The 14,874-nt window shown below is 45.6% G+C and overlaps 5 protein-coding genes across 5 annotated transcripts; 2 read left to right on the top strand and 3 right to left on the bottom strand.

The window, feature by feature from the left end:
• Nucleotides 1-23: 23 nt before the first annotated feature.
• BHQ10_000631 (uncharacterized protein) lies at nt 24-1,423 on the bottom strand (the record flags this gene model as incomplete). Its single annotated transcript, XM_040878882.1, has 2 exons — nt 24-281; nt 356-1,423. The coding sequence occupies 2 exons, from the start codon at nt 1,421-1,423 to the stop codon at nt 24-26; spliced, it is 1,326 nt and encodes a 441-aa protein (XP_040729136.1).
• A 413-nt stretch (nt 1,424-1,836) lies between these two features.
• BHQ10_000630 (uncharacterized protein) lies at nt 1,837-3,586 on the top strand (the record flags this gene model as incomplete). Its single annotated transcript, XM_040878871.1, has 5 exons — nt 1,837-1,935; nt 1,994-2,766; nt 2,820-3,025; nt 3,081-3,261; nt 3,325-3,586. The coding sequence occupies 5 exons, from the start codon at nt 1,837-1,839 to the stop codon at nt 3,584-3,586; spliced, it is 1,521 nt and encodes a 506-aa protein (XP_040729135.1).
• A 5,760-nt stretch (nt 3,587-9,346) lies between these two features.
• BHQ10_000629 (uncharacterized protein) lies at nt 9,347-11,110 on the top strand (the record flags this gene model as incomplete). The annotated part of the gene is made up of 4 exons (XM_040878859.1): nt 9,347-9,805; nt 9,861-9,925; nt 9,995-10,456; nt 10,540-11,110. 4 exons carry the CDS (start codon nt 9,347-9,349, stop codon nt 11,108-11,110), a joined length of 1,557 nt encoding a protein of 518 aa, XP_040729134.1.
• Nucleotides 11,111-11,582: 472 nt separating this feature from the next.
• Nucleotides 11,583-12,650, bottom strand: BHQ10_000628 (uncharacterized protein; the record flags this gene model as incomplete). The annotated part of the gene is made up of 4 exons (XM_040878848.1): nt 11,583-11,689; nt 11,757-12,126; nt 12,176-12,312; nt 12,371-12,650. The coding sequence occupies 4 exons, from the start codon at nt 12,648-12,650 to the stop codon at nt 11,583-11,585; spliced, it is 894 nt and encodes a 297-aa protein (XP_040729133.1).
• Nucleotides 12,651-13,140: 490 nt separating this feature from the next.
• Nucleotides 13,141-14,782, bottom strand: BHQ10_000627 (uncharacterized protein; the record flags this gene model as incomplete). Its single annotated transcript, XM_040878837.1, has 4 exons — nt 13,141-13,926; nt 13,992-14,368; nt 14,431-14,554; nt 14,612-14,782. The coding sequence occupies 4 exons, from the start codon at nt 14,780-14,782 to the stop codon at nt 13,141-13,143; spliced, it is 1,458 nt and encodes a 485-aa protein (XP_040729132.1).
• Between the last annotated feature and the right edge of the window lie 92 nt (nt 14,783-14,874).

The following is a 14,874-nucleotide window of genomic DNA, read 5'->3' as shown; positions in this document are numbered from 1 at the left end:
ATTTATCTAGTGCGTTTGGTAGCTCAGGAGGTCTCCAATAAGTCAAAGCCGAATGCTCTGCGAGCATCTGTATCAAGCTGGTCCAGCCCGACATAACCTTTCAATTTGGTTTCATCGAGCTCATTACCTTCGGAGTAGTCTGGAGCTGGGCGACCCTCAAGGGTGCTGATCAGCTGCGTTCTGACGTAGTCTTTATTAACCTTGGTCGTGGGGCTAGCGCCTATAAAGGCCACTGAAGCGCTGTTCAATCCTAGGTGTTCCGTGTCGACAGCATGACAGAGCTGGTGCCGAGCCAATGAATTAAATTAGCGAATCAAGACATAAGCCCAATCAGATAGTAGAATATCAAACGTACATCACAGTGCCACCAGACAGTATCCCCTGCCTTCACTGGTGGAGCGTACACCAGACATTCTTCCAACTTCAGATGAGGATGCGAAGACCGACTGAGCCGCTGGCTGGCTGGTTTGAAAGTTCCTGGAAACCAGCCGGACGAATCATCAACCGTCCACTTCTCAGCATCCATCACGTCCAGCCCCGGACCCGTCGGCGGTTGAAAGAAAGGTCGCAAGAGTACGTAAGCAATGACGGCCTTGACGTTCGGGTAAAACATGATGGTGCCTTCGCGCGGAGCCGTAGGCGTTAGGGCAGTCCAACCCTGAAAAGTACGCAGGACCTGCGAGTGCGCCTCACCTGCGTATAGCGTCTGGTTGGCATCTTTGCGCACGCTTAGGTCATACGGATCAAACTTTTCTGGTTCTCCAGAAAAAATGCTGTCATATACTTTTCGATATGTCGGGTCTGCCCAGCGACAGAGGCTGCCAGCGTCAATGTGAGGACCCAGGCCAAGAAATGGTTGTCCTGGAGCGCGGTCGCGAAGTCCATCTAGATAGACGAGAGGATCCGAGGAGGTTTCGCCCGTCGAGTCATGCCACAACTCATTCAGACTTCGCTGCAGCTTGAGATGATTGGGGTGTGACCGGATGGTGTTTTGTGTGGGGGAGTTGTATAACATGAGCATGGATGGACTCTCCTTAGGCCAGCCTTTGATGTGCCCTTCGTTGTCGCTGAGAAACTGCTTGAGGTCGTGATAAAGCTTATTTGTGTCCTCTTCCGGTACAGTCCCCCTGCAGACGCAAGCACCGATACTTCTTATCTCTTTCCGTTGGGCGTCAGTGAAGCCTTTCTTGAGGATATCTGCCGTGTTGTACACTGGGATGATCTTATTCCCCTTTTCTCTTATGTCGTCGGTGATTTTCTGTAGCTCATTGCATACTTTGATCCAACTCCTGCGGAGAGCCTCAGTGCCGTATTCTGCAATGATAGCCTTTTTGACAGCCAGGAATTCAAGTTCGCCGCTTTCCTTCGCACCTCCATGGGTGTATTCAGTCCAGGCAGGCCACTGTCTCGTAGGAGCTGGCATGTCGAAAGTGTGGCAGATGTAAATACGTCCAGCATTAATACGCATTGCCTGTTCCTAGACTTCTCAGGCTAGGGATGATAAAGGACTTATCATCGGCACACGCCGGCCTCACGCATTGCGAAAATTTATGCCTGCTTCGCCTCACCCGAGCTCCCCCGTCAGGTACGGTGTGCATATCGTAACGCCGTTTCGTCAATGGTGGACTCGCCCGAACTGGGCCGAGTAAGGACGATAAGAGTTCCATAAACAGTGGGCACGAATAGATAAGTCTGCTAAGACTTCAAGGTAATCAGAGAGGCTTGTGATAAGACAAACCGCCATGAACGAACTCGCGAACATAAGACAGACTCCAGCGACTCAAGTCGACGCATCACAGTCACCACTGCAATTCCAACAACAACGCCAACACCATCATGGCGCAGTTTCAGCGTAAACATGTCTCGCGATTGGTCCCTACGGACCACAGGCTGCTCATGCCTCTGCTTCTTGGTGTGACTATTGTCAACTCGGCAGTGAGCTTCGCCTTACTACTTCCGTTTGAATGTATTTTGACTGTTTCAACTGTTGTAGACTCTAGGATACGATTCATCCGTCATGAACGGCCTTCTCATATTACCCGCTTACTCGGACTACTTCAAACTCAGCACTGCCACGGAGGGTCTCAACAACGCCGCAATGTGGATGGGAGGAATTCTTGGAGCTTTCCTCATGCAGCCCATTCCGGATCACTTTGGCCGCCGCCGTGCGATCCTTATAGCCTCAATCGTCACCATTGTTGGCTTAATCCTACAGACCGCCTCTCAGAATATCGGCATGTTCGTTGTCGCTCGGATTATCGTTGGGATCGGATCTGCCATAAGCAACGGAGCAGCGCCAACTTTGCTAGGTGAGCTTCTTCCCCCTCGCCAGCGGGCTCGCATCCTTGGTCTCTTCTTCTCATGCTTCTACGTCGGAAGTTTGGCATCGTCCATTGTCAACTACGGTAGTCAGAACATTCAGGGCACTTGGTCATGGCGGCTGCCATCACTCCTCCAGCTTATCCCCAGTCTACTAGCTATTATTATTGTGCCTTTCGTTCCCGAATCCCCCCGCTGGTTAATTGCGCACGAGCGGAATGATGAGGCCCTGGAAGTTCTGATTATCATGCAGGGCAAAAAGAAGACTGACACACAAGATGGCAGCGAACAGCTTCGTGAGATTAGGGATACCCTCATTCATGAGGCGGAAGAGTACCCGCGCAACCCTTGGAGGGAGATTGTCTCGACAAAAGGCAATCGACGGAGACTGTTTATCTTGTGTACTTTCGGTCCAATGATCAACATGTTTGGTAATTTCATCATATCGTAGGTGCTTTGATCCCAACAGGTCATATTTTTTATGACTCACTGTAAAATAGGTACTACTTGACAAAGATCCTAAGTCAAGCTGGCATTACGGAAACAGTAACTCAAACTCAAGTTCAAGTTATTATCAATTGCTGGTCGTTTGCGGTTGCAATTATCGGTAGCTTCATGCTTGACATTCTTGGGCGAAGAGTGCAGTTGTTGATTGGTATAAGTGGGATGGTGAGTATGTTACTGTTAATCGGAGGATTGATCAAACGTGAGTGTACCACTCGATCATCATATATCAACGAGAAAGTATTAATCTTTTGAAGGCTACGGCGGATCCAGCGACACATCCGGCATCTACGGTACCATCGCCGCCATTTTCTTGTTCCAAGGCTTTTACGCCTTCTCCGTTTGCCCTATGACAAGTCTGTACCCGACGGAAATATCACCATTCAAGCTACGTACAACGGGTATTGCTATCTTTCGAATGCTAGATTCATCCTTTGGGTACGTCCCTCTTCTTATCCTCGCCCTGCGATAGAGCTGTATTTATTTTTGTTTTCTGAGCAGTCTCCTCGCGTCCTTCGCCATGTCTTACGCAATGGCAGATCTGGGATGGAAATTCTACTTCATCAACGCCTCGTGGGACTTTGTCTTCCTCATCATCGTATACTTTACTTATGTCGAGACGAGCAAACTTAAGTTGGAGGAGATCAACGCCAGGTTTGAAAGGACACAAGTTCTTGCCGGCTTAGTTGACGATTCGTCTTCGGGCGTTGTTAGGAGAGATACTAAGGATGGAGAGGTTGTCGAGAAGACTAGGGAGGTTTAAATATACATTTTGATATGGTAGTAATCCGTGATAGGTCTTTGTGCCGCTATACTCGTCATTTCGCCTAATTCGACCAGAGAGATGTTGCCTTTAATCGCTTTTAGATGACATGAGACGCCTAGGCCTGCGTTATCAAGGATATTCTTTATACCATCAATCAATTTCGCAGTATTATCGAATTAGCGATGTAGTATTTCAATGCTTGTTTTGATATAGATGGCGGGCCTAGAATACCGGAAATCGTTCGAAGTATTCTTTCTGACACTACCGTTGAAGAAATAGTAAAAGATAATCCTGAACTGTCCCTGATTGCCTTCGCAGAGATCTTAGCCTATGCTTCCCGGTTTTGAAAGGATCGAGAGCCATTTCATAATGAAGATGATCGCGTCAATCCGATAAAACGAATTCGAATTGCTGGTTCAGCACGGTGCTGACTTGTTTGAGGATCCAGAATTCTATGGCACGCCGACTGACGTTGCTAGAATCACTGGGAACTTCGACATTTGGATCAAGTCTTTGAAAATCGGGGTAACCATACAAAACAGAAGATTGAGCGCAAAAAAAAGGGTCAGGTGAAAGATTGGAGCGCGATAGGAAAATAAAAATGCGAAGACGCTATATTAACTAACTTCAATGAGATCGTCGGGATTCTTGACGACTTTCACTTCTCAGAAAACACAAACGAGATCAGAACCAAAAACAAGGTAATATATATATATATATATATGTGACTCCAAAGAGCAAAATCACAAAAAAGTTTAGGTCCCTGAGGGATTCGAACCCTCGATTGAACAGAAACTTTGCTGGAGGCAACAACCGAACGAGACGTCGGGTGTGGTTGCTTATCAAAGTGTTCCGTGCTAACCACTACACTAAGGAACCGTGTTGTGTGAGACAATTCTAATTTAAGCATTATGACAAAGAATTTATGTCTCCAGCAGCGGTTTGCACCACGATTATAGGGTAATTCTTTATCTATACAGGGCTTGCTCCAGTGCATGCTTACTTGCAGAGCGCACCTACAGATCCATGAAGCAATTCTTAAACAAAAGCCCTCAGCAACACTGCTTGATAGAAGCGATTTCCAAGATGTGGAACTGATAGACCAATCATCGCTAGGAATCCCGCTATCGTACCGGTATGGCACGAGTACTCTGTACTACTATGTACACAGGTTTAGAATACTTTCGCATTTCTAGTACTAGTCCCGTACAGATCTGCCAGGTTGTCGCCACGGTAATGTGCATCTACTTTTATAATCAAAATGCTAATTCATTTGCATCTAACTAGCTGAAAAATGAGGCTATATTGCATGTTACCCTGTCCTATCCCGGCATCAGCATGTCAACGAACCAACTGGGCTCGTAGTTGTGTATCAAAGAGATTAAACAGGCAAAATGAAGGCTAATATATAACTGAGAAAGGGCCGTATCAAAAGGCTTTCGATACCGTGCCAATATTGTGCCAACTGTCATGAGCTGCCCCGGGAGACTTCTGTGTGGTGTCTTACGTGCTCGACGCACACTCCTTTCTTTTCCAACTCTTTTTCTAGTGACGCCATGTCGGCTGATCTGCTCTAGAATGAGTAAGCCGTGTTCCTGGAGGCAACGTCAAGACTAGAAACATTTCACACTATTTACAGCACTCAAGGTCCCGTCCTATTTCTTTGGTCTCAAGCGCTGCCCACCTGATGACAAGCGGACCATGAGAATGAGCCCTAGACGTGAAGTCAGAATTCATACTAAAGTATAACAGGTAGTAAGCAATGCTCTTGAACCGCCCTGCCGGAAAAAAAATGAGCTTGTAAATAGTGGGGTCTGCCTGCCTATTTATCTTTCACGGAACCCCTCCGATCTATGGCTCAGAAAGGACCTTTTATCGTACTTGCGTCAGGACCTACACACCCAGCGTCTTGAACGATTTCATCGACACCTATGGCTCGCAGGCCTTCCCAGGGCAGCTAGACCGTTGCATAGGCAGAGGCTGTTCAGTCGCGCAATCGTCGTCACGGGAGATCCGAATCAGCATCTCGCCTGGCATGAGTCGCGCATCTTCATCAAGCCTCTTCCAGAGTACCTACTCTCATATGATTATTGGGTGCTCAACCTGACGATTCCCTTACAAGATAAATCTCTATGTCAATCTGCATATGGGCTTCTATTCTCACATTGCTGAATTGTATGTAGTAAATCGGACCTTTTGATTGCCTTCTCCAGCGATCTCCTGCCAGAATCGAGTTCATGGGAGAAATGGGCCGCAATTACCAGCGATTTCGTCGTCCATATTGGCATACACTCCTCTGCACGGTATCGCTATACGCTATCAGCACGGCGAGCTTCGCCTTTCACGGACTCTGGAGATCGCGTTGCACCGAACTAATTAGCAGTATATATTTCATAAATTTGGTCTCAGCGCCTAGTATTGGTTCAATGTCTTCAAATTACAAAACAATAAAGAACTTAAGGTCTATCCAAGGGGCCTGGGGTGAGCGATCAATAATATGTTATAGCATATTAGGTCATGTTAGGGTTATGGCTGTGGCAATAAAATACTTTACCCGTGGCCAAAAGAAACTTTACAAGACGGATTCTGGAAAAGTGGGGCCAACGAAGTGCTTCTTCCGACTTCACGTCCCATCTTCTACTCTCCCAACTCATTGGATGACTAGCGATGCTACTATAGAATTGAAGCTATGGATTCATCAGAAGTACCGAACGATTCGAGTCAAGGTGTCAAGCGTCGTCGAGTGGCTGTTGCTTGTGATGCATGCAGGACACGCAAATCAAGGGTATACCTCTCATACGTCGTGGACGCCATCTAACCTTGTGCTTCTCGCCATATGGTTTCGAATAGATTGATTAACAAATTTCACAGTGCGATGGAGCTCGTCCACGTTGTTCAATATGCATCAATCTAGGATTTGAATGCAACTATACCCCTCCTTCGTCAGCTGCAAATCTTCTCGTTAGAAAAGAGTACGTTTTCCACACGTGACTATGCTCTGGAGTAAATCGTAATCATTTTTCTAACCTGAGTATGGAGATAAATAGTTACCTGCAGTCGTTAGAATCTCGCATTGCCATGCTGGAAGATCACATGGGCACTGTTAACTTTCAACTTTCCGAATTATCGGAAAACGCTCAGCGAAATGGAGATTCTTATGCCGACCGCCATGTAAATTCTGATATGGGCGCTCCAAATTCAGAATCTCTCCCTGATCTTGCAAATATTGAGGATTCAGTAGACGCAATGGGGGCAGTTGTCTTTGCCGATGAGGAGGATTACGGATTTTTTGGTAAGGCCGTTCTCTTATGTCGCTTCTCTCCCTTCTATCTTGCCACTAGTTTCAAAAATCGGTCTTTCCACAAATTGACCGCAAATCTCAGGTCCTTCATCGAATATTTCTTTTATACGACATTTGTCATTAAATGGCATATACGATCCTCCAAGAAGGCCCGATCAGACTACCACAAGGCCAGGAGGGTTTGATGTCGGATTTGCCAATGTTTCTCGACCTCCATCACCCGTAGCAAATGGCAATAATCGTTCAATAAAACAGACACAGATTGATCTCTTTGCCCTTCCGCCACCGCAGGAGACATTAAAGTTGGTCCACAAGTATTTCGCAGACACTGGACTCTTGTTCCCATACATTTATCCACCAACATTCCTTGAGACTTTGCAGTATGCACTTGAAGACAACTTGAGAAAAATTCGGAGGACATGGCTTGGGCTTCTGAATATGATGCTAGCTATGGTGAAGATAACGGATGATAAGCCTGCAGAAAACCGTATTGCAGAAGCCAATATGTTCTATCAACGGGCTCTAGGCTTGTGTGGGAACGAAATGCTACGTGGTACCACCACTGAAGTAGGTGAGTCTTATAATATATGAAACGGGATGTGCGCATCGAGAGGAATCTCCAATATTGATAGGGTCAAAAGTTCAATTCTTGCTTCTTATGGGTCAGTACCTCCAAGGTACGCAGAAGTCGGTACAAGCTTGGACGATTCATGGTCTTGCAGTCAAAGCAGCTTTTCAACTGGGTTTGCATTCAAAACATGCGACGGAATCATTTTCACCTCTCGATCAAGAAACCAGAAGACGGACATGGTATGCATGTATCGTCTTAGACCGGTATGGCCAACTCTTTGTTTTTTATGCTTTCATTTTCCTCCTTGATATGCCAAATACTTATGCAAAGCCTCTATAGAACATTGAGCATGACTTTGGGTCGGCCGGCATCAATCCCTGACAGTTATGTGCAGGTTGAACTTCCTAGACACGACGAACACTTGATGGTCCCTAACGTAAACCCACAAGATATACAAATGAGCACAACTTTCTTCAATAAAACGATGTAAGTTCTGAATCGCCCATCAGAATTGGATGAGATACTGACTCGGTAATGGTCAGACTGCTGTATCAGCAGCTCTTTTTCATTATCGACAAACTCTACGGTCAGAACTTGGGCTGCGAAGAGCCAATATCAATGGGCGATAGTATTACCAAGATTCTCTCAATTAGCCAAAGCCTTGAAGCATGGGAAAGATCTCTTCCTGGAAATCTCGCTTTGGTGACAATCAGAGAAATTCAAGATGCTAAACAACCAGATTATGGAGAAGCCCAGTTCGCCTTGAAATTTCGACTCATCCTCACCCTTCGATATCTACACCTTCAAATCTTGCTTCATCGACCTATTCTAGTGAAGTTCATTGATGCTTGTAGTGAAACTTCCGTGAACTCCAGTGACAACCGGCTTTTACAGCAGATCGGTTCAAATAGTCTGCAAGTTTGCTCAGAATCTGCGATGAACATCATTGACATGATGTATGAAGTACTTCATTCGACGACATGGCACAAGAGCCTGCTTGGTGCCTGGTGGTTTTCTCTCTATTACAGTATGTTTCTCTTTCTCGAGGCTAAATGAGCTTTGGCTTGAGGCTCTAGAGGAGTATGTCTAATCTAGGTTATAGCATTTCATTCTGCGCTGATACTTCTTGGAACTATACGAATCTCCAAGAGCGGGGGCAATGTCTTCATGTTACCGTCGTGCGATATCGACAAGCTGACTCTCTATCCTAATCGAGCGGTGCAGATACTATACAAGTTGGACTCAGGCAATCGCATTGTGGATCGATGTCGATATTACCTCGAGAGATACAGGATCCTATCCGACCTAACAGGTATGGTATTCAGACTCTTCTTTCGGTGTACTACACAGACATGTCGGTGACTAATGGGATATTTTAGACCATCCTGAAAATTTCACCCAGGATGTGGCAAATAATGCCATGATCAACAACACTAGTCTGAACATGGATTGCTCACCATTAGGCTTGGAATTTGGAGAGTTTATGCTCGATGGCGACTTTTTAGCTGTGGTGAACCATCATACATTACCACAAGAGGATTTTACCAGAGGAATTGCTCACCATGAATGATAGTGATCAATCATATCGTATCTTCTTACTGCCTTTTTTTTTCTTTCTATGTGTAGTTTATTTTACTCACTCTCTATGTGGCTTATACTGCCTGGTCTATTCTGCCGGATGTCGCTAACCGGTTCCATAGTAATAATCTGGGGCCATCCCGACACTTCCCCGGATTGAATAATACTCCGGACGGTTTCGTACCGGTTCAATAAAAGATACAAGATCACACAGTAGCCACAGTGTAGGCAATCACACAGATCCAAATTGGTTTTTCGTATGATTCACACCCATAATAGTTTTGATATTTATTTATGTTCGCCTAGCATGAACTACCTCCATCCAACACCGACAGATTCCTCCGGGGACCCCCTACGATGGCCGTTTTGGCTACGATGCACAGCTGTCGTTGTCACCTCCCTAGCCAACTTTGTTGGTAATATGGCAGGKGCTGGGATCAGTGTCGCTATTCCAGACTTAATGCAGGAATTTCAAAAATCACAATCGAATGCTACTCAGGTCTTGACGGTACATACCCCATTATACTCGGGTGATGCCAGTGCTTCGGCGTATGATGCTAACCACCCCTCAAAGTTCAATTTTCTCTTTCTCGGTATTGGAAATATCTTTTGGGTGCCAGTGGCTATGAAGTTTGGTAAACGAGCCTCGATGCTCAGCTCAATGGCGATGCTGGCAGGCATGTTGGCTTGGTCAGCGGCTGCTCAGACCTTCAACAGCCTCGTTGCTGCCAGATGTTTGATTGGCTTTGCATCAGCTGCTGGTGAGGTAAGCCTTCAGGTGCATATTTTGATCATCAACAAAGATAACTCACATTCTCTAGAGTATCGTTCCCGACATTGTGGCGGATACTAGCTTTACGCATCAACGAGGTGCAATGATGGCAATGTAAGGAATCATCCCGTCAGCTGCAACCCCAAATTGCATCTTCTAAATAAATTAAATCCATCTTTCCAGCTACGTCTTGCTCATTTCCGGAGGATCTGCTATCGGCCCACTCATTTCTGGCTTCATGGTTGCCAATACATCAGATACCTGGCGGTCGTCGGTCTGGCTTTGCTTCGGGATGGCCATCCTCGACCTACTCCTGATATTCTTCTTCTATCCTGAGTCCAATTTCGACCGTCCTCAGGATTCTTTCGACCAATCGCAAATTCTCCAAGAAATTCATAGATCTGCTAAGAATGGAAACACTCAACACGAGGAATTTGTGGAAGGTTCATTTCCGAGTCTCCCCATGGAGACTACTTATACTATTCGAACGCCTCCTATTTCAGAAATTCTTCGCCCGGTATCGTATAATCCCTCTGTCAATCTTATCCAAGCTATGTTTGAGCCACTGAAGTTGCTCGCTCATCCGTCGGTCGTGTGGGCAATATTCACTTATGCAATCTGTCTCAGCCCTCAAGTGATTCTGATGTACGTTTGATCCACATAACCTTCCTTTCTTTCGTTGTCTACTTCTGATGAATGAATATTGATTGTCCCAACACTTAATACAGCTTCACGATGTCCCCTTTGCTTCAAGCACCGCCGTATCTATTCACAACTAGCGACGTCGGCCTAGTGCAGATTGCCGCCATTGTCGGCTTCATACTCGCTTTTTGCGGCGGTGGCATGCTCTCAGATTACATCAATGGGGTGATCGTGCGCCGAACAGCTTCGAGACTTACCATATTCCGAGCCGAACACCGTCTGATATCCATAATACCTGGTATGCTGATCGGTCCTGCAGGATGCATTCTTCTCGCATTTGCTTGTGGGCATCAATTGCACTGGATCGTAATCGCGGTAGGATTTGGGCTCGTGTCGTTTGGCACGGTATATACTCCAAATATTGCGATCACGTACGTCACCCAACGTCACCAACGAGATGCAGCCAAGTGTCTTATCTTGATCAATATACTCAAGAATCTGGTCGCGTTTGTGTTTCTGTATGTGGCAGTGGACTGGGTCAATAAAAATGGATATGTGCAAATTTACATGATTATGTTCATGTTGAATATCCTCGTCCTTGGGTGCGCATTACCATTGTACTACTTTGGCTTGAGGAATCATGAAGAGTTTCAATGAAGGAATGATACATAGTATTTGTTACTGTCATCGAGAATCAGAAAGAGAAATTGAATTTATATACTCCAATACAACTTGATGTTGAGTACGGGAATTCTTGGATTATATGGCTAGAAAATATTAATTCTCACCGGCCTCGCCCGCATATCTCAATGCTCCTCGCCAGCGTCCCTACTTTTTAGAAGGGATTGACGTAGAGATAAGAGTTATAAATTTGTGTATCCCTACCGAAAATACATTTAGTAAGAGTGGGCTCTGAAGTTACATGATGCAGATACCAGGCCAAGTTTATATCATGACAAAATATTTGGGGGAAGAAGGACAGACAACCTTTAGTACGAGCACAGGCAATTGTCTTACAAAAGCACATTGTGAGTCCCGACATGGAGCATTACCTACGTAGGCTTTGCTCTTTACGTACGTAGTTATTCAATAGTATTTCACGATCTAATTTCCCTTCCACTATATCAATCTACGCAAAAACCACATTGTTCCTCAGTGTCCCGATTTTTGAAATTGTCACATCCATCTGGGTGCCCGGGACCAGATACTTAGGAGGATTGAGACCGGCGCCGACCCCTGTGCAGTGGAACAAGAAATTAGCCTGTAGGAAAAATCAATTCGTTTGTTCGGATAGTCAACATACCACCAGGGGTACCTGTCATAATCACACTGCCCTTTTGCAACGTTGTTCCCTGAGAGAGGTACGATATACAATATTTGCAATCAAAAAGTAGATCCGAAACACTCTCATCTTGTCTCACTTCGCCATCAACGATAGTCTTTAGGTGCAATTGGGACGGGTCTGGAATCTCCGACGCTGCAACCAGCACAGGGCCAAGAGGCGCAAAGGTATCGAATCCCTTTGAGAACCCCCATTGAGGGATAACTCCGGCGTATGCTGGGTCTCTTTGTAGTTTTCGGGATGAGATATCGTTGCCGACAGTGTAACCAGCTACATAGTCCAGGGCGTCTTCCACGGAAACGTCTTTGGCGTCTTTCCCAAGTACAATACACTACGGCCAATTAGCTAAAGCACGTAAGTCTGAATTGAATATCTTATACCAATTCGCCTTCATAATCTGCTTGGTCATTCTGTGCAATTTTCGGAATCACCACCGGCTCGCCGTGATCGAGGACTGTGGTATTGGCTTTGAAAAAGATGAAGGGAAATGGAGGTGGTTTCCGTCCTGCCTCTTTAACTAAAAAGAAATGTCAGCTTGTAGTCACTTCTGCTCTTTCTAGTCAAATATTACTCACTATGCTTAGCATAGTTGAGACCTACGCAGCGGAGGATAGGCACGTCGCTTTGTGCAAGTGGTGACAGTACCCTCTTCACTTGCGCAGTATTTTTTGTCAAAACGGTCTTTCCGGTCGTATCGTAGATGTCATCGCCCTCGAGAATTCTGGCTCGTAGTTGGTCGGTCTCGGTAATGAAACCCAAGTCAATATCTTTGTCTTCTGGAAGCAGAGGCTCGCCGCGCAAGATGCGGCCGTCGATGGCCTCGAAGCGAATCAGGCGTTTCCAAGCAAGAGTCATGTTTGCTTTCTCTAGTATCTTCAACAAATCATGGATCATGGAATATTTGGTAAAACAAATCAACCGGTCAATGAAAGGAGAAATCAATATTTGATCCTCATATGGTATAGCAACTTGGTCCGAGCGGGGAAACATCGGGTACAGCGTAATCGGAAATCGGACAATAGACCGGTGCACCACCATCGAGAGCACATTCAAGAGGGGTTATTTTGTGTCATGAACGCATGAACTTCATCACTTCTCACTATAGTGGTCTTGTTCTAGCCTATGAGTCTATGGATATATCTTTTACGAACAGGCATCATTGAGCTTGCAGCTAAAGAACACGGCGCCTAGTACGACCGTAATACATCTAAAATATACAGTGTATTCCTGCTTATAGATTAGGGAAATGAATGAAGTTAATTTTTGGCTAGTAAAGCTAACCATCAGAGCCTAAGTATTCATGATATCTTTCAAAAACGGCGATCAGAGCATACTCTTAAATCAATCATTGCTCGTTTTCCACCCAATTCCCATGCAGTCCAGGACGTAATCTCAACGGAAGTAAAATGATAGCTTTTGCCTTGCTGAAATCGTTGGCATCCAAAACATGCAGCTCACTCAACATAGTACTGTAGTTATTCACAAGAGCCATCACGTATCCGTCACCTTCCTGAGACGAACCAGCTCGTGGAATAAACACGGGTTCTTGGACTAGGTACGTGGTTCCAGGAAAGTACACATCTGTTTTGCCCGTTTTACGATTAAAGTGTGCCAAAGAATTGTATGGGGGATAGCCTCCTCCCATGACTGGTGCTATGCGAGCAAAATCAGTACCTAAGCTTGGGTCCATGAGATCAAAGTATGAGTGTGAATACTCCTTTGACATCATCCGGTCATCGATTCGGTAGAACTCTGAGTTCCCTGGGTGCAAGATTTCGGGCTGAGGGAGATTAAGATCCTTCGTTTTCGGGTCGAATGTAAAACGAGTTAGTTGAGTGACGATTGTATGGGGGTCTGGCGAATTGCCTTGGGCATCTGGCCACCAGTAAAAAACGTTTTTGTCACTGAGCCCGAGGTCAAAGACAATGTAACCCCTTTCATTTTCATAGGCGTTGGCAGTGTGTCCCGGGAATGAGGTCTTGTAAGTGAACCACTTGATATCTGAAGATTTTGCTCCATTACGGGGCAGCACTCCAAGGTAGAAAGGAGTCTCTGGGCTCCATTGCCAGTGCTCTCCCTGAGCTTTGAGCCTCTCAATATCGCACAATTGAGGAATGACAGGGAAGAGCACCTAGAGAAATTAATAACCAAGTATCGTAGTCTCTAACATCCTTTAAAGCAGAGCAAGTGACTCACATAGTTCTCTGTCACTGCAAAGTCATGAATCAGTCCACAGACAGGGCTAACAAGCCATACGGTCTGTCTGAAGCGACCATCAGGCTCAACAGTGTAGTAGCATATATCTAGTGTACCTTCACCTTTGGCCTCGTACCCGAAACAAATCATTTCTTTTGTCACGGGATCCAATTTAGGGTGTGCCGTGAAGGTTAAACTTGGCAGCTGGCCGTCGAAATCGTAGAGTCCTTTGGTTTCTAGGGTTTCCGGATCCATTGCATAAGGAGGCGAGTCTTCTTTGAGAGCCAAAAGCTGTCCATTGAAATGGACGATATTGGTATTGGCAGTACTGCGGACAGCAAACTCGACGGCATCCGTGTATTTATTGCGGTATTTTCCTATACGCAGGGTATAAGTCACGACATGCGACGTAGAGCAACATTATCGCATATCTTCCTACCAGCCAGTGCTTGCTTCGCTTCTCGTTCGCGAACAAATTTTTCCGTACGGACATATCTTTGCTGGAAACTCACGGTGCCATGCGTTATGCGGAAAGCGCTGACGTTACCATCTCCGTTGAACCACTACACAACAAAATTAACCATTATTGACATTTAAAGCCGGAGTAATGAGTTTCATACAGGATCATTCTCAACCCGCGGAGGCAAATGAGGATCAGGCATAACGCGATAAAAAGTCCCATTGATGTCTTTCGGAAGGTCACCGTAAACCTCTAGATGCTGGACCTCACCTTCAAAACGGCAGGGTTTCATGAAGCCGGAAAACTGGGGAAGGTCCGGAAAATGCGCCATCTTTGCTGGTGTTATACTTCAATATGAGTTTTCAAAATTCAGTGTGGGCTCGAATAAGTGTATCTTTTAAAATATACGACTTTGTTTACTAT

The sequence above is a fragment of the Talaromyces amestolkiae genome (genome assembly GCF_001896365.1).
Source record: "Talaromyces amestolkiae strain CIB chromosome Unknown scaffold1.1, whole genome shotgun sequence".
Classification (NCBI taxonomy): domain Eukaryota; kingdom Fungi; phylum Ascomycota; class Eurotiomycetes; order Eurotiales; family Trichocomaceae; genus Talaromyces; species Talaromyces amestolkiae.
The sequence above is the reverse complement of the archived record's forward strand: the minus strand, read 5'-3'. Positions and strand labels throughout refer to the sequence as shown.